Genomic DNA, 24,545 nt, shown 5'->3' with positions numbered 1-24,545 from the left:
AGTGTTTTGGATTGATCAACAACTATGCAGACAGATGCATCGGGGGGAAAGTCTGATACTTAAGCTATGGCTTTGGTCTGTGGACGTGGCCACTAACGGAGCGCCTTGCTCTCATTTACTCTTTATCCCTTTTGCTCATCCCTGTTCACCAGCTTCTCATCACGTGTTTTAGAGCATCTGAGATTTCTAGAGGGTTGGATGGTGGCTTTGTTTAAAATGATGGTGGGGGCTGAGTAATGAACACCTTGAGTCCAGTATCAGGGACAGTCTACCACAATGTGAGCTGTCAGAGGCCAAGACAAGCCCAGTGCTATGGAGGGAGGGCGGCTTCTCTTGGTTGGCCATTTCCTCCATGCACAGGAAGGAAGGGGGTAAACGTGTGTGCATGCGTGCAGTATCAGGATATGTGCTCCCCAGGTTGACCTGTAATGTTAACAAGAGACACAGGGCGAGGCACTTCCGCACCCAATGAAGGAAAATTGCCTTCAACTACCTCATAAAACAGAGTACTTCCATGGAGAAGAGCTTGTTGTCAGAGGCTCCAGTGATGTGTATGCATGCGATTTCTTTTTATTTTTATTTTTTAAAGAAGCAGAAATTAACTGCAATATTCTTTATCTCATAGATACAAAGTGACAAGGTTTAGTCTAGAAAGTGGGAAACACAAAACAGAAATAAGAAGTGGCGCTGTGGCTCAAGTGGTAGAGCGCTCGCCTTGAGCTGAAGAGCTGAGGGACAGCGCCCAGGTCCAGAGTTCAAGCCCCATGACCGACAAAAAAAAAAACAAAAAACAAAAACCAGAAATAAGCAAAAGATAAATAACTGGAGATGGTCTTTGAAATGTAAGCGGGGAGTGACTGTTCACCACAGCACTGCCTGCCACCGTGGGGAAGGCCGCCGCCTATGGGCCCGTGCACCGTGGAGGGACTATAAAACACATCATGAGAAACGAGAACACTGAGTAGATATAGAATGTGCCAATGCGGAAAGATACCTGTGCCCGCAATGAGGTAAAAATCAAAAACAGAAACAAAAACAAAATGAAAAACTCCAACAACAATAAGCGGCAAAGAGATTAGGACATGATGCAAATGACAGTGATGTGCAATGTTCCCATTCAAATATTCAGCAAAAAAGGCTGGAATGTTCTCTATGGAAAGAAGAACTCTTCTTAATTACTTATTTTCACTTGAACGTTTATGAAAGAAGTATCTTCACACAGCCCTTGCACAATGTAGGCATTTGGTGAAAGCCGGTTATGAGTTGGTGGTCAGGTTCAATGCTGTTTTGCCACCAAACTAACCCACATCTCTAACTTCATCCAAGTCCCTTGCGTTCTCTAAGAGATGATTTGGGAGTGCTCCACAGTGGTTCTCTCTCGCGCTAAGGAGGGAGAAGCCTGGCTCGGTGGAGGTGGGAAGTTGCTACTTGGCTGTCCTCTCATGGTGCAGGAGCAGAGGATGCTCAAAGCAGGCATGCCCTGATTGGCTGGTTGTCTACAGCTTAGTTCTCAAGGCTGTGGTCACTGCTCCCATCATGCCCCACTGTGGCTGGCAGCAGTGGGTTCCTTTCTGTCAAGTACTTTTTATTTTCTTGCAGCTGGGGCTTCCAACACATGACTCCCTAAGCCTGCTCCTTTCTCCTCCAACCTCATTCCTCTTCTTTTAGCTGTGATCTAAAGTCTTTTTTTTTTTCCCCCAGGAGGCCCTCCCTCCCAACTCCCAACACCCATGAAATGGGGGCCCTCCAGGCTAAGCCTCTGCTCTGTGCACACGTGATGACAACGGAGGGTACCTGGCAGCTTGCCCAGGGCTCATGTCTACGTGGATGGCAACCGGCTATGAGTTCAAAGAGACGGAGAAGAGGGAGTCAGGGAAGTCTCCAGTCCCATGAGGCACACATGTTTTGAACGCCCCACGAGGTCCAGTCAGTCTCTCACGGTCTCAACAGTGTCTAGCTGGGAATCGCCCCCCCCCGCCCTCACTCAGGGTCTCAACAGTGTCTAGCTGGGAATCGCCCCCGCCCTCACTCAGACCCGTTTCTTCCAGCCCTCTGTGACACGGCGCTGTGCCTCTCCCGGAGGCAGGCCCCAGCGCTTCCGATTCACTGCCACCACAAGCTGTTCAGTGTCAGCCAGGCTGGGAAAATCCTACTCTTTTGGGGGTCTTCCTGGGAGAGTGCAGGCTAGATGATATCTAATCCACAGGGGGGGGATAAAATGAATACAAGACTTCGTGCTGACACAGACCCTGCTTTCGTTCACTTGGGGGTGGGGCTGGGGTCTTAGCCAGAGGCACACCTGAAACCATGTGCAAACTGATTCAAGCCTGATCCTCCCATTGAGTTTCTGGCTAAGCAGGCTAGTAACAGCCCCTTTGGCAAAGACAAGCTCAGTGGCTTTCTGTCTCCTGAACATTTACCAACAGGAAGAAAGTTAAGGTTATAAATACGACAGGAAGCTCTGGCGGGAGTCCAGAGACGGCTGTTCATTCAGAAGGCCAGTGCTTCCTCTCCCTGAGCTCGTCTGCATGCTGTCCACCAGGGAGCCGGTGACTTTGCCTCAGACGCCCGCTCCTCCCCCCAACTCACGAGGAAACCCCCACCCCATGACCCATCATCTGTTCCCCAACTGCCAGGAGTGTGGCATTCGGTGTAGTTGAATTCCACTTTTTACAAAAATCATTGTAGGAACTGCATCTCTCCACGTGTAATTTCACTGGGGCAAGTCACCCCAAGAGCTGGATTTTGCACCCTTCTGGTCCATACACCCTGGAATGTCCTCCCCCGCCCCCTCTCCCAGCCTTGCGGGGCTCCTGTAGGCGAGGGGAGGGTATTGAAAGGCGCTCCTGCCCACAGGTTTGCAAGGCAATTGTTTTAGTTTGGTGAAGAGCAATGGCACAAAACTACACTGCTGAAGATTTCCAAATAAGAAGGGATGGCATTGCAGAATGCATACAATTACAACCTGATCTGCCTTCCACAGTGGATGGAAAGTGGGTAGGGTGGGGAAGGAGAGAAGATGGGAGACAGAAAGAATGGCAGGTCTCCCAAACCGCAACTCCAAGACCGTAAGTCCACCTAGCCCTGCCCTTCCGACACATGGAACAAGCCTGCGTTTGATTAGCACAGAACTCAACAGCCATCCGCCTCCCTGGGCCTCCCCTCTGACCCCACTGTGACGAGTTGGTCTCGACACTCAGCACTGTCAACTGCGGTCTCTGCTTGGTCCAAGGGGCTCCTGTCATGGACACTTCATGGACACTCAGATGGAAGGTAGATGAGATCTTATGACCTCCAGGGAAGGGTACGAAGCAGGTATTCCTGGGTATGCCACACTCCTGCTTCACCAGTGACATCTCCAGGAGAGCCACTGAGGGCCCTGATCCTCAAGTGCAGCCTATGAAGTTGCACCGTGGCAGCTGCTCCCTGGGGGCCGCTCAGTCCCCTAGGGGAGGGCCGGTGGCCCTCATGAGCAGTGGTACAGCTTGAGAGAAGGGTGGATGTCATCAGGAGCAGTGATCCTGAGACACAGGGACAGCAGCAAATGTGCTGGGCAGCTGTGACAAGAGCTCAGAGCTTAGGGTGCTTTGGTCTATGACAGCGGAGTGGGTCAGGCACCACGGTGCGAATCACAAGCCTCATCACGGTTTACAAAATGCCAAGACCCCACGTTATCTGGTCCTCCCACAACCCCGCGAGAAACCCAAGGCATAGGAGGGGCGCAGGGGCTGCAGGCATAATGCCTGGGCCACCTGGCTTGGGTTCAAATTCCAGCTCCCACCACCCTGTAGCTGCATGTCCAGGCCTCCGTTTCCTTATCTGAGAAAGGAGGTCATTATTTATCCCCTACCTCTGAATCCATTACCTGCAGGATAATGTTTCAGGGCTCCCACCCAGTCCCTCTTCAGCTTCAAGTCTTGGGGTCCTACCCAAGGCTTCACCTATAGGTCTTGGGGGTACCTCTCAAACCCTCCGCCGCAGGTCTCAGGGTCCCCCCTGTTCCCCCGGCCCTTACCTGGAGGTCTCGGTTGTGGTTCTCGCACAGGAGCTGCAGGAAGCGCAGGATGGGCTGCATGATGGTGATGACGGCGCTCATCTCCAGGTCGTCCTTGGCCTTGTCAGCGGTGGCCTGGGCGCCCTCCCCTGGCTGGTAGTGGTCGTCGGGGTCGGCCTCCCTCCTGAAGGTGGAGAAGGCTTTCCTGGTGGCTGCGGACGCCTCCAGGAGCTGATCGCGGACCTCCTCTGTGATCTGCGGGGATGGCTCTTTGGCTAGAAGATAAAGCCACAGCACCCTTGGAGCGCCACGCATATGCCAAAGGGGGGCTGTCGGAACCCCAGCTTCCTGCACCTGCCAGGGACAGGCCAGCTGGGCAGAACAGCCCAAGGGGTCCCCCCGCCCCCCAGGTCTCAGACAGGATAGGAACAGGGCCCAACCTGGCTAGTTTAGATGTGAAATGTCCCCCAAAAGCCCGTGTGCTGAAGGTCTGCGGCGCTACCGGAAGGTATTGAAACCCGCACGAGGTAGGCTTTATGAGGGGTCACGGGTGACTGTGGTGTGTCCTTGAAGGGGACTGGGGGGGAGGATATCTTCTCTCTTTTTCTTCCTGCTTCCCTGTCGCCAGTTTTGGTTTCACCCTGCCAGCATGCTCCTGCCACGATGGTTTTGTCTTGGGTTAGACTTCAGGGTAACACAAATCAATAATAATGGGCTGAAAATTCCAGGAGGGAAATCCAAATAAACCTTTCCTCTCTTCTACGCTGACTCACCTCAGGTGTTTGTTATAGTGACGATAGCTAACATGACTCATCCTAAGCACTTAGTAAATGGTAGTCATTTTTCTTCTCTTAATCTCTATTCTAGACTAGTAGTTACAGTCGGGTGATTGTGTCCCTATCCCTACCCAATTGGAAATGTCTGGAGACATTTGTGGCTGGGGCGGGGTGTGCTACAAGCATCTAACTGGTCAGAGTTCACCCGAGTGACTGTACACAAGAAAGTTCCGACAGCAAAGGGCTCTTGCAATGTGAGTTGTGCTGTGGCTGAGAAACCCAGTGCTAAATATGAAAAGTGAGGCTCACAGTGGTTGAGTAATTTGCTCAGGGCTGTCTGACTCCAAAACCTGTGGGTCTACACACTCCATAGCACTGCTTGGCTTCCAGTCAGATCATGGGTGAAAAACTTGCTACTTTAGGAAGTAAGGATAAACTACCTGACCAACACAGCATGTATTCCCTCAACTTCCTTTCATATGAAATGGAAATCACAGGCGATGAATACTGAGGGATCTCTGGCAAGGCACAGTGGTGCATACCTATCATCCTAGTTATTTGGGAGGCTGAAGTAGGAACATCACAGTCTGAGGTTGGCTAGGCAAAAGCACAAGACCTAAACTCAAGCAAAAAGAGCTGGGGGGGGGGGGGGGTCCAGTACCTACCTGTCTAGGAAGTGTGTGGTCCTTCCTGCATTCAAGCCCAGTGCCACACACACACACACACACACACGCACACACACACACGAATTTTAATAGGTCAGTAAAACCCGTAGCATGACCAAGAATAATTTTTTTTGACTATTTTATTAAATGAGATGACCCTTCCTTCTAAGAAGCAGCACTTCCAAGGATGCCCACTTTGGTTGCTTTCTTTTACAAACTCCTATCCGAAAGCATCTTGGAGTCTCGAGGTCATGGAGAGCATCAAGAGAGACTAAGGGCTGTGCTGTGGATCCCTGTCCAGCTGACAGAAAACCTCAGAGCACGACATTACCTTTTTTCCGGGACGGGGCATCCCTGTCTATCTCATCGTCCTTCTTTTTGTTTCCCAAGTCACTGGTGTTCACTGTCACTGTCGCCTTGATCTCCTGCTGGGCCACCTTCATTCGATCATAAAAGACCTTAAAGAACTTCTCTGACTTCTTGTCTTCTGTCAACCGGCAGAAAAAAGAGTGCTGCCAAAGAAAAACAAAGACGTTCAACTGTCAGACAGAGCAGCCGCCGAACCCAAGACCCCCCGAAATGTCCTAGAGATCGGAGGCAGCTGTGAAACACACAAGTGACCTAGGAGTAGAGTTAGGCCCAGTATTGCTTCCACACACTCCTCCTCTGGGATGTGAGGCCTGAAGGTTTTCCGCATGGAACCTTTAAAACAAACCTCCGTGCCTGGATCAGCCACGTGCTGTGGAAGCCACCCATGACTGGCCTTATTGGCAGACTTCAGCCAAGAGGATTCAGCCCTCCTGCCCTGCACACAAACACCTCCACTGGCAATGGATGTGGAAAATGTTAACGGTGGTTATTGCAGGGTGGTCTCCTCCATTCACAGCCCCATGACTGATGCATACATCAATGAAATGTGCCACCTGTGTTGTTCAGAGGTAGGGATAACAAGCCCGTGAGTGAGACTGAAATGGGAAAGTTGCTCGGGGAGGCACAGATTCACAGGAGCTCAGAGCTGCCCAGACTGACGGAGGGCTGCGGTGATCCCAGAGCTCCAGTGACGAGTAAGGTGCACAGAAGCCCTGGGCTAGGTTTGTGGCTCAGAGTTCCCAGGTAGCTTGCCTCTTGGATATGCATGTGTTTTTTGGGAGCCACTGCAAGCAATTGTATACATTGCTGATGTAAAAACACAATATGGTATCTCAACTTCATTTGTGAGTATTCGCTTTTCACCCCCTTGCAAGCACCACACTGTTGTGAATTATTTACATAAAAATACAATACGGTCATTTCTAAAGGGATAAAACAAAGTTCCAAACAATATATTTGCTTCTCCCAGGAGATCTTTCTGCCAATTTCCCATCTTTCCTTTAGGAATGATAGAATCCTATATATGGAAGTCTTATGCTTCCATTCCCCAGAACAAATCTCAATCTTCCTACCTAAACGCCCAACACCTCCTCCAACTCTCACCCTTCACGGTCCCTATCCCTGATTTAGCAGTCCCCTGACCCCTCTGAGAGCCACCAGGTTTCCATAAGCTAATTTAGCCATGTGCCCATGTTGGTCCTGGCCAGGAGGTCAACTCTTACCCATCCCATCTGCCCACAGGGCACTTCATGATTGTGGCCTTTCTTCTGTTTACTATTTTTTTTTTGGGGGGGGGGGGGTCTGGTCATGGGGCCTGAACTCTGGGCCTGGGCGCTGTCCCTCAGCTCTTCAGCTCAAGGCTAGCACTTGAGCCACAGTGCCACTTCTGGCCTTTTTTCTTTTTGCTTTTGTGGTGCTGGGGAATCAAACCCAGGGCCTCAGGCATGCAAGGCAAGCGCTCCACCACTGAGCCACCTTCCCAGCCCTGTGTTTACTATTCTTGACTTCTGGCTGCTTCCTACATTCAACCCCAGAATCCATTCTTCCTATTTGTACTCTCTCCTTGTATCCCCTCTCTCCCTTCCTCCAGCCACTCCCAAGTGCCCTGTAACAAGTTCAAGTTTCCACCTCACTGGCTGCTTAGCATTCTTAACCTCCTCCAGGAGGTCTTGAGAGTCCTCCATTGTCCTTTGTTCCCTTTGCTTTTCTGTTTCCTACTATTTCATCTAGCACTACTGTGTACCTGTCATGAGTTGGGCACGGCACCAAACAAATGATACATAATAGTGAGCAAAAAGGGACCAGATCCTCCCCGTACCAGGACCCCCTTCCCCGGAGCTGGCAGCGCAATTCACAATCATCCTAATAACCAACTCTCTCTGGGGGAGGGAACTAAGAGTCTGTTAGACACAGCCCTGAGCCGACACTCGATGCCAACTGCCCTCATTCTCTTGCTGCTCCTGCCTCTGCCCATGGCTAGACCCTCTGCCTCATCCCTTGGCCTCTACCTGGGCTCCAGCTCTGCCTGACTACCATGCAGCTGAAACCCCATGCCTCTTCTTCTCTCCCCAGCAAGGCCATCTTTACCGTAGCCCCAGGCCACCGGCTTAACCCTCACCTGCCCTCTTCTGTACCCCACAGCCACAAAGCACGGGGACAGCACACTGTGGTGCTGAGGTTCACGTGCTAGCGCACAGTGTGAGCCGCGCCTGTGAAGGCAGGTGCCTCATCTCTGGTTAGCAACCACCACCAGAGTACCTCCAAGAGACTCAGCACACAGCGGACCCACTATAGTCATTTGGCCAAAGAAGGATCACAGCACCCAGTATTTCCTGGCTCCTTGAGGATGGATCCCCCAATCAGATACTTCTTACATGAAGTGGTCAGGACAAATACCACCAAGTAAGAAAATTCTGGAAAACTGCTCACATATCAGAAACCAAGGTCTATACCTGTTTTAGAGCCAATGCATGCATGAACCAATGGCAGCTGCTCAATCACGGGGACTGGGCTGTGCATCAGGTACTGTGAGCAGCCCTACTGCATCTTCCCACAGCAGGGGTCACTGGAGATGGCTTCCTAATGCCCAGGGTGGGGGGGTCCCCCAGAAGGCAGTCCCCCCTCTGGATAGCTCCCTACACCTGCCACAGCTTTACAGCTACTTGGGAGACAATCAGTTCATGTTGGAAAACAAAAGCACCTCAACCCAGGCAAATTATATAGCAGTGAAGTCTGCCATCAGTCATCCGTAACAGCTTGATGCAGCACACATAGAGACCGCCTGCTTCAAACCACAGCACTTGGTGCAGCTGCCAGCGGAGTGACCCAGCCCAGGTCAGCTGACACCTGCTGGGTAAGGGAGGTGCTTCTGAAAGACGAGAAGGGCAAAGGACTCCTGGATTTGGCTCTTCTGTATGTTTCTGCGATGGCTGGTTTCTTTCTTCTGCATTATTTATACCAGTCCTCAGTCAGCCTCTCAGGGGCAGGAAAGCTGATTTATCCACAGAACAAGCTCGATAAAATGCACCAGAGTTCACAAAACATGAAGTTGCTTAGAAAACCAAGATGAAAATAGTGTAGTGACTGGAGTGGGGGGGTGGGGTGCGAGGAGCTTCAGTGGTATAGACTCCAGCCAAGGTCCCTGGGTGTGGTCAGGTGACAGGTGTTTCAGTCAGGCGACAGGAGAAAAAGCATCAGTGTGCAAGGGAAGGAATGGCTGTTAACAGAGGGGTCAGAAGGGCTGGCTCTCCTACTACCACTAGGGTCTGTATTAAAGACCCTCACTGGCTCCAGGAAGCGTGCCGACTGCCCAGCCTCTCTGAGCTCAGGTGAAAGGCTACCACAGTGTCCATGAAGCACGAGGCGTGGGCCTGCTGCCCACACCAGCTGTTACTGTCCCTGCACCAGCAGAACACAGAAAGGCCACAATGATGGCGGCTCAAAAGAGGCTGGGATAGCCTAAGAACGCTGTTCCTGACATCACGGAGTTCTGGGTGCCGGGTCTGCCACTTAACTACCAAATATCACTGGTAAACGCAATGTCCTGGATGCCTTACTCTCTTCATCTGTTAAAATGGGCATCATAATAACACAGCATGGTGGTCACAGAGGCCAATAGGCTAACCAGAGCAACCTCCACGCTCACTAACAGTTACTGATGGCTGATGAGGTGCTTCTGGATCTGTTCACTAAACCTGTCCAGCATCACCCCCCAGCCTAGGGCTTGGGAGGGGGAATGGGAGCACTGTCCTTAGGAATGGCTCCTAGGGAGGGACCTAAGATCACAGCAGGTACACAGCCTCCCGGCCATGCACCCCCTTTACTGCCTGAATTTATTTCAGCTCCTGGCCCAGGCGAGCCAGAAGCCAACAGTCACAGAAAGATTCTACCTCTTCAAATTTCTCCCCACTTGGCAGGTGTTAAGAAACCCTTCTGCATAACTCTGGTTTACAGTGCGCAATGCTAGGTGACAGATCCAGAATAAAAATGGCAACTGTCCCTAGGGGTGTGAGGGGAAGGTACAAAGGAGAATGAGAGTGTGTTCTGGAGTGAAAGAGCCTTCTAGAAAGTATGACACAGGTATGAGAGACAGAATAACGGCCCCCTCAAAGACCCCTCCCATGCTAACCCCTGTGTCACCGTGCCCAGCAGTGTGGAATTAATGCAGCACATGGAATAAAATTCGCTCATCAGTTTATCTTGAAGTAAGCGGGTAATCCTAGATTTCTCAGAGGGGCTCAGCATCACTACAAGGGTCCTTAAAAATCCCAGAGGGAGGCGGGAGAGAAGCAATGTGAGGAGGATTCTGGTTCCAATTGTGGAGTTAGACAGAGGAAGGGGCCACTGGTCAAGGATATGGGTGCTTTCTAGAAGCTACAAACAGCAAGGGAGCGGTCTCTGTCCTGGACCCTCCAGCCCGGAAGGCAGCCCGACTGCTACCTTCCTTTTAAGTCTAATAAGATTCGTGTCGAACTTGTAAGATAATAAATTTGGTAACTTTGAAGGCGCTCCTCTGTTTGTGGCAATCTGTTAGTGCAGTCACAGAAAATACCACACAGCAGGTATAAAGACGTTTGTGCAATTTGCCCAAGTTCCCCTCTCTCAAAAATCAGTGCGCATTACTGCATGTAATCTACATCACAACAAAAAAGACAGAAAGCTGCCGTGTTCCGGAAAGCTAGAGAGGCTGTGCCGAAGGGGCGATCTCCTCGGGAGGGCTTCCTCTCGCCCTGGGGACCCGAGCGAGCCTGCCCCACCGTGACCTGTCCTTGCCCTCCCCAGTATCTGCAAATCATGTTTGATGCCAGAGCCGTGTGCAGAGATGCTGTCTCATCCGAGTCAGAGGCGATTGCCAAGATAGATACTGTGGTTCACAAACCCCACGCGTTGCACATGGGAACGCGGGGGTCAGGAGAGGTCGGGGGCTAGCTACAGCGCGCGGGCGAGCTCTCCGCCTCCCACCTGCATTCTGAACCAACAGGAAGCAGACGCTGGCCTCAGCGGGCAGACGGGAGCAGAGCTGGAAAAGCAAAGAAATGAGGCTGGTTCAGGGGCAGGCGCAGCTGACAGCCAGCCTGCACGTGATGCGCTGGAGGGAAGGAAGCTGGGGTCAGGGGCAGGGTGAGGAGGCTGCTGCTGGCCAGGAGGCAGTGGGAGAAGGGGGCAGACATAGCTGTCACAGCCAAGCCTCAAAAGCAAATGAAGACCAACTGCAGAGTATGCAAGCTGCTGGGGGTATTCTCGTCTAGCAGTTTCCATCCAAGTGTCGGTTATTTTTTCTTCCTCCCAGCAGGATAGCTCTGCACATTCTCCTCCCTAAATATCGTCTAATACCGCAACAGCACACAGGCAAAAATGGCTTCCTTGAGACAGATCCATCTTTTCACTGAAACTCCCCCAATCATCACAGCATCTGCAAACGACTAGCTTAGTCTGTCTCTACATTTTACAGGTCAGGAAACTGAGGCTCACATGGGAAAGAGGACTTGCTAAGGAGAAGCCCCTCTCCAGCCCATGCTGGCATGTGTTTAGTTGAAACCAGTCTAAAAGCTGACGTTCTTGCTCTCCAATCTAGCAGACATGGTCTCATGCCTACATCTGACTGAGGGGGTTGAAGGCCAATGAAGTGAGGTCTTAAGACTAAAAGAAAAATAGGACGACCTTTTCAGGTCAATCTTCAAAGTATTTCTTTCCTTTTTCTGGGTGTGAGGATTGAACTTGGGGGTCTCACACTTGCTAGGCAGTTGCTCTATCATTAGGGCCCTGCCTCCTGCAAAGTTTTACGCCTACGTTGGCTTCAAACTGCGATCTTCCAATTGCTACCTCCCCAAGTAGCCAGGATTACAGGGCTGAGCCTCCATGCCCAGTCAGTCTTAGAAGTACTTCTAAATTAGCTACTCATTACTTCCCTTCAAGTCCTTGCAAATAAATGGAGTCTGGCTTATGACAAGACACCTCCGACACTACAGCCAGCCATAAGAAGGGTAGTGGATAGGGTGGGGTGGGGCGGACAGTCTTTTAAAGGTCACAAGTGCTATTAAGTTGTGTGTGTGTGTGTGTGTGTGTGTGTGTGTGATCAATAAGAGGAAATCCAAGCCTTTTCCCATCTGTAACCTGAACACATATTGGGGAAATAAATGCTTGAGAGGCTGACAGTGCCCAGCAGGAAGAAGACATCTTTTCCCTGGAGGTCAAGTTCAGGGGAAAGGCAGGCTGGGTACCCTGTGGGTGAAAGCAGCCCCTGGAATGCGCATGGCCTGCCAGCACCTGCCCGGGCTCGAGGCAGTTCTGATGGGAGGAGTTCCTCTGTGAGCATCTCAGGGAGGGGCCTGGAGGGTGGCAGGAAGCAGAGGCTGGGTGTGCCTGGGTGGCGGGCATGGTGGAGATCACAGCTGAGAGCCAGCAGGGCTACAGGACTTTGATCCTTCCCCAAACAACAACATTTCCACCCTGTGGCCTGATCACCTTCTAGAAGCTCTCCCTCTGGGCCTGAAGAGAATCCAGAGAATGAGATTTTCCATTAGACTGGCCTCCCAAGACATGACCCTGACCGGGTACATCCTGTGATGCTCTTGCTCTGCAAGCTCACTTCTCTGCTGCAGAATGAATTAAGTCTTTAGGTGAAGTCTAAGAATCTGAAAAATGTGGCCACTGACTAGTGAGGGAACACTCGAGTTTCTACGGGCTGAGGAAAATTCTTCCTTAGAGTCTTTGATTTTTCTTTCTTGCCCTCTAGTTCTGGGACTTGAGGGGACACGTCAACCACAGTGACCCATCCTGGTCTTGCTGGAACAAGCGATGTAAATGGCTATCAAGAGGCAGGGCAGATGCTGGCTCTCCACCTGTGAATACCTGCTCCTTCACCACTTCCTCTCTGCGATGCGCACTTCCGTGAATGGCAATAGAGCCTTTCCTATTTGCCAGACATTGCCTGATTAAGAAAGATCACCATACTTAAATCTCATTGAATCTTAACTTCCACCAGAGGTAGGTGCCATATAGAAGAAACGGGAGCCTCAAAGGAGTTACACAATCTGCACGCCCTACGTCTCCTTGGTGGTGCCTTCACATCTGCTTGGTCAAGAACCTACATTTCAGCCTTGGCTTCTTGCAGGCAGGCCTCTGATCTTGGGCCATTCATTCACTTGCCCCTCTCATTGGTGCCTGAGGGCTCCTTATCAGAGAGCTGAGGGTTGTACCACTGACATAGCCCACAATCACGTGCAGGCTGGGGCTCTAGCTGCCCGCAGTTACGAAACAGTAGGTGTGAGGAACACCTGGACTCCTATCAACCATGACAGAGTGCAAGGTGACAGCCTTATCTAACCAACTATCCCCTTCCCAAGGGAAGGCCCTGGGACATGACCGTCAAGAATGAGCTGGGTGTTCTGTGATGACTCAAGCCTCCTGTCCAAACCAGAGCCAGTAAGGAATAGTTCTCGCTGGTGCTGGTAAGTAAGATGGCCTACAAATGGACAGCAAAACCACAATAGAATTCCCAGTAGCTGTCACAATGGAGGAAGTTTTTAAAAAAAATCTGTCTGGAATTGCACTAGCTATAGAAACCATTCAGATTTCTGCAGACACAGAGATAAACTGCTTGCTTCCACTTCTCACAGGGAAACACGAACATGCCCAAAGCTGGCACACAAGCCGAGTGTCACACTTCCTCTTAGGCGGTTCCAAGTCTCCCAAGACAGCTTTTCTCCAGAATGTTCTGCCACTTCAAGAGAAGTTGGACATATGAAAAAGGGTCTCATAATGAACAAAACGGGCCATTTAGAACTCAAGATTCCTATGCCAAAGGTTATAACGTACTCCAAGAAATAAAGCTGTTTCTTTGTTTTGTTTTTTGGGCAATAGTAGGGTTTGAATTCAGGGTCTTGTACTTTTGTTAGGCAGGTGCTCTACCACTTGAGCCATGCCTCAATCCCAAGAAGCATGTATATATGTATATATAGAGATAGATAGACAGACAGATAGATACAAAGGTAGATAGATAGATATAGATATAGATACATTTGCAAGGATCAATGGATTTCAATGAGTAAGTACCTGGAGCTCTTGTTCCATCAACCTCTCTGAGCACGGGAAAGGTATCAATAATTCCACATTGTTGGATTTTTGTTTTGTTTCAGGAATGGGATCCTCCCTCATCAAATTGCACCACCATTTCTGCAGGCCCCATTTCAAGCACTCTTCCAGGTGAGAGTGGGCCAAGGACCCGTTCTGACCCACCGCTCTCTCCTGACACCTATGAGAAGCGGTGGAGCTCAGAACCCTTCACTTAGACTAATTAGGACAGAGGCCTCCAAGGCCAAAGCAGAGGACCTTCATTCTGATTCTCAAGGTGAATTAATTCACATTTGAGCAAGCGGCAAAGTCCAACTTGTTCTATAAGAAACATGTTTCCCTGGAGGGGAAGAAACAAGGTGTCTGCCAGTGCCTATTGGAGCTGTCACTTGCTGAGAAACTCTGCCTTACCTACACAGCGGCCTCGCTCCTCCCATGTACATCTCTCTCTCTCTTTTTTTTTTTTGGTCTGGTTGTGGGGCCTGAACTCTGGGCCTGGGCACTGTCCCTCAGCTCTTCAGCTCAAGTAGCACTCTGCCACTTGAGCCATAGCACCACTTCTGGCTTTTTTTCTTTTTGCTTATGTGGTGCTGAGGAATCAAATCCAGGGCCTCAGGCATGCAAGGCAAGCGCTCTACCACTGAGCCACCTTCCCAGCCCTCCTGCGTACATCTCTACGGGAGCCATTTCACCCAAATTCATCAGTAACATCTCAGCCAATGCTGAGCTGTACTTCCTAAAGATAGATCTTGGGTTGGGCATGGTGGCACACTCCTGTAATCCTGGCAGGAAGCAAGAGGCTACAAAGCAAGAACCTGTCTCAAAAAAAAAAAAGTTTTTAAAAAGAAAGTATTGAACAGTATCTGATTAGACAGAGAAGCAAGCACTGTATTTAACAATATATAATGGTCAGACTCCAGAGAGAGAGAGAGAGAAAGAGAGAGAGAGAGAGAGAGAGAGAAAGAGAGAGAGAGAGAGAGAGAGAGCTGAGCTACTGCTCTGGAAAATGCTGGACCTTACAGTCAGGAATGAGCAGTTAAGGGGACTCCAAATTTTCTCTGGGTTCAACTATGAAGGTCCTACAGATGCCAGAGTCCAGTCTCTCTTGCAGGGATGCACTGGCAGGACTGTCTGTCTCTTTTGGACAGAGACATGGAAGCGTAAAGCCAAAGTCGCCAGAGATGGGGGGAAAATGGCCAATGGACTGAAGAACAGATGTAGCCCATAAAAAAATAAAACTAGACAGACGCGATCCAAAACAGTGCACTAAGTGGAAGAGTGGAGGGCCTCCTTGGTGATCTTCCGTGAGTGTGAGGAGTTTTGGTGGGTTTCTGAGTGAACACCAGCCTTACTTTTTCTAAAAGCACTGCAACTCCAGATTAGATCTCGGGAAGGGCTTTCGTTATTCACAAGATTTCAGCATCTCCATCTGTGGGCATCTTTTCAACCAGAGAAGAAAATGAACAATAATCTGAATTGTATCCCTGGGGCGGCAGGAGCCAGTGTGCCAGCCTTTCAGGGTGTTCTCCTGGCAGTTTGAGTGAACCGCTCACGTCTGATCAGGCCTGACCGCAGCCTCGCTGTGGGACCTGTGCTGGGGAGGGCACAGAGGCCTCCTCAGGCCTCTAACCTGCCATCAGACCTGAAGAGATGCTGGGAGAACCCCCACCAAGAAATAATGGGTATGGTAGAGCAGACCTGTAATCTCAGCTCCCAGGAGGTTAACCCCTGAGGAGGGAGAGAGGGATAGAGGACAGGAGGAGAAAAGGGCATCTACCATTCAGCTCATGAGGTAGATAGAGTTCTCATGCTGAGGACCTGGCTGGCTACTCCTTCTGGTACTGCTAGGTGTGGGGTGGTCGGAGCGGCCGATCCTGGGGAGGAACTCTTGTGTTGCATGTCCAGTCGGTGTACTTAGCAACAATCTAACAACACACCACCAACATTTCCGGCGCAAAGCTCCACCGTTCCCAGGAATTTGACTTGAGATCTATGCCAAGGCCAAGAATAATCCTCGGCCCACGCATTTTCTGTTGGTGCACCGTCACGGGGATGAGCAAGAGCTCTACATCCTAGATCCTCAGTGAGGCTCAGCCACGAAGGGGGGCGGGGGGGGGGGGCAGGGGGGGCGGCTCAGGTCGTCGATGAACGTTTGGCTTGGGTTTCCTCATCTGCAGTGCGGGGAGGGGGGGGGGGAGGAGGTGACAGGACGTCCACCTGGCAGGTGTTTAGTACCAGCCACACCCCTTCCCTGCTCTCAACATACCCAGCTGTGACAAGCCCCCTTGACCGTGCAAACCTGAAGGTCTGCCCAGGGCAAGGCCACTGGCTCACAACAAGCAGGCCTCGGCCTAGGGAGCGCCTGTGTGATGGAGGACCTGCAGTCACCCCAGGCCTCGTGTCCAACTCCACTCGCGCTCGGCCAGAGCCCGGGTTGGGTCTGCCTGTGACTTCCCACCTCCGCTGGCCCTGCAGGCCCCTTCTGCCGCGTGCTGGCCCAGCAGGTCGTCCCTGGGGTCCAAGAAGCATCCACAGCGGCCACACGGATGGCAGAGGACAGGGTGACATTACACCGCGCTCATCTTGTGCGGCTGCTCACTACGCTGTGGCTAGGGCAGCCGCCGAGTGTGTCTAAGCAGATCGCTGGCTCCAGCCAGCTCAGTGCCCTTTTGAAGCACTGACTAGGGGCCGGCGGGGGGCCTCCCACCTGAGGACAGGCCTGGCACCGAGGCAGAGCAGTTATTCATTCCCCAGTTGTCCTCTACTGGGTTCCCTGCCACCTCCAACCCAGCAGGCTCACAGCAGCCTGTCTGTCCACAGGATCCTTGGCTCTTCTCACCTGCCAGGTCTCAGTTTAAAGGCACCTCCCTAGAAAAACCTATTCTGCAGGCTCCTGTGTCACAAAAGAAAATAATATGGAAATGAGGAGGGCGAGAGCGAGCTGGTGCGCATGCGCGTGGCTCGACAGGCCTCGGGGGGAGCCTGCCTCACTCTCCTGGTTCCATCTCTCCCCACTGGGCTGCAAGCTTGAGGGACGCTGGCCCCCAGCCCCGGTCCATCAGGACCACCTCCAACGGCACTCAGCATCTACTGCAGTAACCAGCGAGCCGTCATCCTGAAGGAGGTTCGATTCCAAAGAGCTGAAGCCTCGCCTCTCCAGCAGCTAAAGTTTAACTCAGTGACCAGACAATCTCTGTCTGTGAAAGCTCATGGGGGGGGGGGGGGGGGGGGAACCGCAGCCCGCCCAGGACCAGCTGAATGGAGGTGGATGAGGCGCTGGCCCCGTGGCAGGGACGTCTCGGGGTTTTGCTCGTAACTTTGGGCTGGGCTCGGTCTGGCTGGAGAATCCTTAATCCACTTGGTTAACTGTTAACTCCTCTAAGTCCCCCAACACAGCTACCTGCATCATTAACTCAGGAGCTAGAAAGACACCAGTTTGCCTGCCTCTGCCCCTCAACCTTCCCCCCCCCCCCCCCAGGCTTCACAGCTACAAGCTCTGGGGTTGGGCTGAAGCGTCTGTAGGCTTGTGTTCTCAGACACCATGTGGTAAGGGCAACAGAAACACATCCTCCCTGAGTAACTGTGCATTTTTTAAGTCTTAAATCGAAAGTCAAACAGTGGGGTGCAGATCCATATGGCTGATAGGCCCAGAGACTTCAGTGCCAGGACCACACTGATGAATTAGTTTAAAACCCAGGCGTAGGAAATAGGTTAAAGAAAAATATCAAGAGCCACTGACATTTTCCAAAAGGAACTTAAGAGGACACATGGAAACAGAAGTGTGTATGGTTTCTTTATAGAACATCTGGACAGAACCTGAACCAGCTATGAAGAACGAAGATATTCTCAGAAATGGAGGTTCCAGGTTTGCTTGTGGACTGGCTCTGATTGTCCCCCACAGCAGGAATCGAACTGTTGGGTATTCCTAGTATGAAAAGTCTCAGGGCTGGGGGATGCGGTTCTGTGGTAGAGGGTTTGCTCACCTATTGTGTATGCCCAAAGCCCTGGGTTCTGGTGCTAGCATGTGTGAGAGAGAGATAGGAGAGAGAGAGAGAGAGAGAGAGAGAGAGAGAGAGAGAGAGAGAGAGAGAGAGAGAGGGAGGGAGGGAGAGAGAGGGAGAGGGAGAAGGAGAGGGAGAGAAAAAGGAGAGAGAGAGAGAAAGAGAGAGGGAGAGAGAGAGAGAGGGAGAGGGAGAGAGTTAACTGCTGGATGATTTCCAAAAGGAAAGTCCCTTTAGTTACTCAGAGGGAAAAGAAATTACCTACGTGGTGTGGAATCCGGGGATATTTTATGCAGATGTCTGTAGCAGAAGTTACTCAGGGAAGTCAGGCTTGCTTTGGCTTATTCAAACAGGCTACTGCTGTGAAGGATTGCACAACTCTTAAGCAAGGTAGGGTGGGTTTGCCTTTTAATTTTTTTCTTTAAATTTTTAAAGCCTGTCCTCATGGAATTACTTATTATTATTTTTTCTAAGTGTTTTCCATTCTAACTTCCTGGCTCGTATTTGTTAAAAAGCCCCTGCTTTTAGGGAATGTGGTGGTTAGCACGAGCAGCCTGGTGCAGGTAGCATGTCTGGAAGCCAAGTGTCAGCTGCCCTACTGAGAGCCAATGGGGTAGCCCTGGTATGCGTGTGCATGCTACACGTGTGTAATACACACACATGATGATGCTAGGGACCAAACCTGGGCATTGCACACACTAATCACAAGCTGGGCCGCTGAGCTTTTATCTCTAAACCCCCAAACCCCACTCCTTTTCGTTTTTTTATTATTTTATTTTGTTGTGCCAGTCCTGGGGCTTGAACTCAGGGCCTTGACACTGTCCCTGAGCTTCTTTGCTCAAGGCTAGTGCTCTACTGCTTGAGCCACTGATCCACTTCCAGCTTTTTTGGTAGTTAATTGGAGATAAGCGTCTCATGGGCTTTCCTGCCCTGGCTGGCTTTGAACCTGAGTAGCTAGGCTGACAGGCACGAGCCTCCAGCTGCTAGATGGTTTTGTAAAAATTTTATTTTATTTCATTTTGTTAAATGTAGGTAAAGCAACGGTCAACACACAACCTAGAGGTAACCAGAGTTACCCAAACTCTAGGAACTCTTACTATGACAAACCATTCTCTTGCTTTCCTGTGGTTCTGTTTTATAATGTTGGAGGGGAGACAGGAGCTGCCACTGCACTGAGAGTAGAGCTCAGACAATGACCTTTCTGTTCTCCAGAGCACAGACTGTCCAGGAGGCAATGGAATCCACCTGGACCTGGAGCAATCCAGCACGCAAGACCACGTTTCTATCAAAGATAAGCTCTCCAAAGGAAAGGGTGGTTAAAAACCAAAAAGTCCTGGAAAGCCGTGCGCCAGTGGCTCACACCAGTAATCCCAGCTACTCAGGAGGCTGAGATCTAAGGATCATGGCTCAAAGGCAGCCCGGGCAGGAAAGTCCATGACTTTTATTTCCAATTAATTACAAAAAGCCAGAGTAGAGCTGTGGCTCTAGTGGTAGAGTGCTTGCCTTTGAGCACAAAGGCTGGGGACATCACCCAGGCCCACAGTTCAACTAAGGGAGGGTTGGTGAAATCAATTCTAGGAAAACTCTTGATATCCTGGGGCTATACAGTGGGGGTGGGAGTGGGGGTGGGGGGAAGGGTTCTTAGGAGGGGGAGGACAAATATTCTGTTTCCGGAGACGGCTGCAAGAAAATTATGAGTAGGTGTGAGAAACAAGGAAACTTACGGATTAAAAAAAAAAAAAAAGAAAGAAAAAAAAAGAAAAGGGGAAAGGGGAGGAAGGAGACAGGAAAAGGGGGAGTGAGATCTTTTGAGAGACAGGGGAATTAAAAAAACACCATAGCAACAACTCAGTCCACCTACCCTGACCGCCCACCCACAGCCAGATTCTTTACTGACGCATTTGAGAACAAGCTGGCTCCAACCAGCTCAGGAAGGTGAGCAAACCCAGAAAGCTCATTAAATCCCTGCTCAGCGACTCTTGTCTGCCTGCAGATAGTGAGCAAGGAGGATATAAATAGAAGTTATATAACATCTCTTTGTTGATTCCTGTGCTCACCAAAAACATGCAGTATGACCTGGTTTTTCTTTAGAGTTTGCCTCGGCCTGCTGGCTGAGACGCTAATCCAGTTAGGAATTATTTTAAACTTTAAACTGCAGGATGCACATTTCCAAGCTAAGAGAAGCATGGATGGGTCAGGGGCAACTCTTTAGGCATTACCAGATAAAGGTAAGGAATCCTTCGGCTTCCTCTTGGCACATTTCCTGATGCATATTAAGTAGTAAACTTCACACCCCAGAGCAAAGCCACATGGAATCGGTATCTTGGGTTTTCCTCCAGGAGTTGGAACTCTAGATTTAGATCTATAAAGCTAATGGATGGGTTCTGAACACCCTGCAGGCATATTCAGTTGCCTTTTTTCGTCCTGGACAAAGCCCAGCAGTAAGAATCAGTGGACTGAAAAGGCCCCCTTCTTACATGGAGCTATAAATGAATCCGGCACTAGGGCCTGAAGCCCGGCCCAACCTCCAGAGTTTGTCCACCATTTGCCCCAGACAGTGGTTTCAAAGCAGCTGTACTTAATCCCATGCGCTGCCTGGCTCCAGGCCTCCCACATCCTTGTCTAACCTGTTGATGCCACCAAAACTGTCTAAAAAAAAAAATCTGTTGCCATGGAAACTTTCCCCAGTAAACATCATTCAAGACAACCTTACAGGTGCTAGAGAACTGAATGCTCTTGGTTCTCAGGAAGCTTTCTGTGAGGCTTCGAATGTGTGGTTGGAATTGGGAAGACTCCTAAATCTTATAAGGCAAGGATTTTAAATGCAAACGTATTCAAACATCGGGCACAGCCCTTAGTCAAGTAGGGAAGGGGTGCAGTGAAGAGCCCAGAGTATACGGCAGCCCCTCTTAAGCGCTCAGATCCTCTACCACTGCCAGTGCATGCTACCAGGCAAACAACACATCCTTCAGGGCTGTAATCAACTCAGCGGGTGAGCTCGACCTCGGCCAGAGAGGGCGTGCTGTTATTCTAACTCGGGGCTTCATTTCTCATCAGAACTAAGTGGTCAAAAACATGACAATGCCTAAATCTGGCAGGGGCTGAGGGATCAGAGGTGAGCAATTCAAAACACCTCCATGCATCAGAGATTTGCTGTCACCGTATTAAGTGTCTATAGGACTCACTTAATAGCCAGAACCAGAGTTTGTTGTCATTTTGTTTTTAGTTTAAGATGGTTAAAAAGAAAAATTAGCAACAAGTGCTCATGGTTACCTGACATGTGAGGGACCAAGAAAGAGTTTAAGGCAGTTATGGCTGAGAAAGGACGAGGTGACATTCCTGCCTGTGGCTGGTCTGAGCTCCAGTCACTTGAGTCATGTGAGCTCCTCTCTCTACTCAGTCCACAAGCCTCAAGCCTTCCCTAGTTCTCAGTCCACCCAGAGGAACATCTCTCCCTTCTATAGTAAGGAGTGCGCAGCTCTGGCAGGCCGGGCTACATCTTGTGTGAGTGTGCTCATGCAGCAATGTTGCCAGGTAACGAGGGAAGAAATGTACTCCGAAAACTGTATGTGACAATATGCAACCTCCGCTCTGCAGCTGATCACGGAGGGAGTGTTAAAACACCATGTTCTCTTAACACTTGGGCTTTTGGTGTGAAAATAAAATTAAACGGGATACTTCCTCTTGTAAATAGAAGACGGGCGTACACAGCTCACACATGGATCCACGAATTAGGAATCGTAGAGGGATTTGCAACAGTCATCTGCAGCCCACTCCAGCTTTCCCTCTCCCCAAGAAAAGCAATAACCAAGCGAAAGCCTTTCTTCTGACCAGGACTGGTTCATCTCTCTCTCTCTCTCTCTCTCTCTCTCTCACACACACACACACACACACACACACACAACCAACAAAAACAAACAAAAAAACTAGCCATAGAACAATATCAGCAGACAAGGAAAGAACAGCTCATATGTTATTATAAACGGACATGTCTAGGGCACTGGTGGCTCACGCCTGTAATCCTAACTACTCCTGAGGTTGAGATCCAAGGATCGTGGTTCAAAGCCAACCCAGGCAGACAAGTCTGTGAGACTCTTATTTCCAATTAACCAGTAAAAAGCTGGAAGGGGAGGTGTGGCTCAAGTGGTAGAGCACCAATTTTCGAATGAAACGAAGTCAAGCAAGAGTATAAGACTCTGAGTTCGCTCAAGTCTGAGTACCAGTACAAAGCACCAATGACAATAAAATTGAATATGCTTCCATTATATGAGCTCCTAAGTCTACCTCGACATTCAGAGGAAATCCAGCAGTGACTGAGAACTTGCTTCTCAGATCAAAGCAGGAACCACAGCCTTCTCCCAAACCCCATGGAAAAACATACTCTTCTCACACCAAAGTGAACATAGCACTTCAACAGGCTCATCTTGGACCCACACAACTGAAAGGTTGTCTAGTGTGGTGGAGAGTCAAGAGGGAGGCAGACTCAAAGTCCACCTCTGTCAACTAGGTGACTATGGGTAAGACCTAGGACTCTTGGGATTCAGTTCCCTCATCTGTCATTGAGGCCATCCCATGTGGCCCCAACAGAGGACAAAATGGCGCCATGCATAACTGTGGGCACTTGGGAAAGGTATGAAGTCTCTCTTTCCCTTCTCCAAACATGAATCTCCCTAGCCAGCACTGTCGCAGAGATGGGGAAATGTGGTACTGTTAAGCTTCCTTCCAACACAGGCAAAAGCTGAGATCGAATAAGCTTCATGTTATGCCACGAACATATGCTTCTTTCGATACGAGTAAAAAACAAGAGTTGTTGATAATATAATCTTCAGTTTTCACAAGAGCCCTAATTAACTCAGCTGCCTTCAGCTCCACGAAGGGCATGGCATACAGAAAGCCTTCTTGTCGTGAGCTCTCACAGACTGGAGGGCCGGAGCTGGCCGGAGGGCAAGCAGCATGTATGGTACCTATAATTTGTACCTGGAAAGGAAGAAGTGTCTGGTCTAAGAGGAAAAGTCTTTGGCGGCTTCCTCCTCTGCCGTTCATTCCAAGTTTATAGACAAAGCAAAAACACCGACCACCCAAGCTGCTTCCTGATGAACTGGGGGTGGGGGTGGAGGGTGGGGGAAGGGCACTGGGCCCACAACCAGCATGGAGCCACAGGTGCCACTTTGCCTGGCAAGCGGAGGCAAGGTTTCCTGAACGGGCTGCGGGTCACGTCAGTGCTGGGGAAATGGGGGAGGCTTCTCAGATGGGGAGGTGGCACTTCACACGGGCCAACTCTCAGGATCTGCCAGGAAACAACCCTGACACAACCACCAGTCACCTCTGAGAATCAGCCACTCGGAGTCCGTTTCCTCATCGGCAAAATGGGGTCAGAGCAAGCAGCATCTGCCAGACAGAACCACCATGAAGAGGAGGCGAGCGTGGCCAGACAGGGTGCTGGAGTGGCCTCTGGCCTTACTTCCACCCATAGTTATTACTACGACGATAAAGAGGAAATAAGCTCAGGCAACGTCTCCGGCTTCACAGGGTATTTCTCTGACACTAAGATCTCCCAGATGGACACACGGATGCATGACACACAATCCGTGAAGCCAGCCCTTAGGAAGCTGAGGTAGGAAGATAAGTGAGTTCAAGGACAACCTTGGTTCCATAACAAGATCTTCTCTCAAAACATCCACACAACAACAACAACAAAAGAAGCTACCCTGTTCAAGTGGTGGTAACTATGAATACATCCTGATGTTCACCTTTAGCAAAGGCAAGAAGGATTAAAGTCATTCAACGGCCACTTAAGCAACATGAATGGAACACCCACCACAGCCTACTACTGGTGCATCTGATGGAAATGCGATGCAGGAAGGAATTACACGCCCGGGTGAGTGAGACAGGGAAGATCTACAACTGAAAAGCCGGCAGCGCTGCCACTCCCAAGCAATGAAGATGTGCCAGAGACCCTTCCAAACGGAGCCCTTTCCACATACTGTCTCTCTGAGTTCCCAGAATGACCTAGGGGCAGGACCAAGCATGTTGACTCACTGCAATTATTCTGAACACCTTCTATGCAACAGATGTGGAAACTCGTCTAAGGTAGTGAATGGTGAAAGCAGAAAAACAGACTTGGCCTCTGTCCCCCGAGTCTTACAATCTGCCCCAGCTGAGGTGCAGGCATTGCTGAGCTATGACTGGAAGTAAGGGAGCAAGAGGAAGTTTACAGGCCAGGAGACATTTCGATCAGAGTTTGGGGTGCCTGTCAGGCCAAAGGAAAGCAGTAAATTCTCCCTGGGACAGAGGGGAGGGCTCTAACTGCTTGTCCTGCCAGCCAGGGTGCAGGTAGAACGCAGGATGAGGTTTGGAGTGAATATGGAAACCCAAGTGATGGCTGACGTTTCTCGGTATCCAAGGATTTCACCAGGGAGGTGATGGATTTGGAGAGGCTGTGAAGACAGAGAATGAAGTAGTCAAGACTTCACTTCCGTGGTCTCAGGACTTGGGCAGTTCTGTGCATCTGGCAGGGTTATCAGGAGGTTGAGTTCTAAGACAGTGCCTGCTGCTGTATGCATCCCTGCTGGGCCACCAGGCCACCTTATTTATTTCACAGTGCCAACTCCCTGGCTGACTGTAAATTGTAACTCAATGCTGACCTGTAATCCACTGGGAGGCAAAA

The 24,545-nt window shown here is 50.4% G+C and overlaps 1 protein-coding gene across 5 annotated transcripts in view; it reads right to left on the bottom strand.

The window, feature by feature from the left end:
* The window catches only part of Itpr1 (inositol 1,4,5-trisphosphate receptor type 1), a 297,583-nt gene that overhangs the window by 65,812 nt on the left and 207,226 nt on the right, over nucleotides 1-24,545 (bottom strand). For all 5 annotated transcript variants that reach the window (XM_042680110.1, XM_042680115.1, XM_042680112.1 and 2 more), the window contains 2 exons: nucleotides 5,767-5,947; nucleotides 4,016-4,269 (listed from right to left, as the gene is read on the bottom strand). In XM_042680110.1, the coding sequence (XP_042536044.1) occupies nucleotides 4,016-4,269; nucleotides 5,767-5,947 (435 nt within the window). The remainder of the gene's footprint in view (nucleotides 1-4,015; nucleotides 4,270-5,766; nucleotides 5,948-24,545) is intronic.

Source organism: Dipodomys spectabilis, unplaced genomic scaffold, assembly GCF_019054845.1.
Source record: "Dipodomys spectabilis isolate Male_0828 unplaced genomic scaffold, ASM1905484v1 ptg000054l, whole genome shotgun sequence".
Taxonomy (NCBI): Eukaryota; Metazoa; Chordata; class Mammalia; order Rodentia; family Heteromyidae; genus Dipodomys; species Dipodomys spectabilis.
Note: the sequence above shows the minus strand (reverse complement) of the source record. Positions and strands in the feature narration are given on the sequence as shown.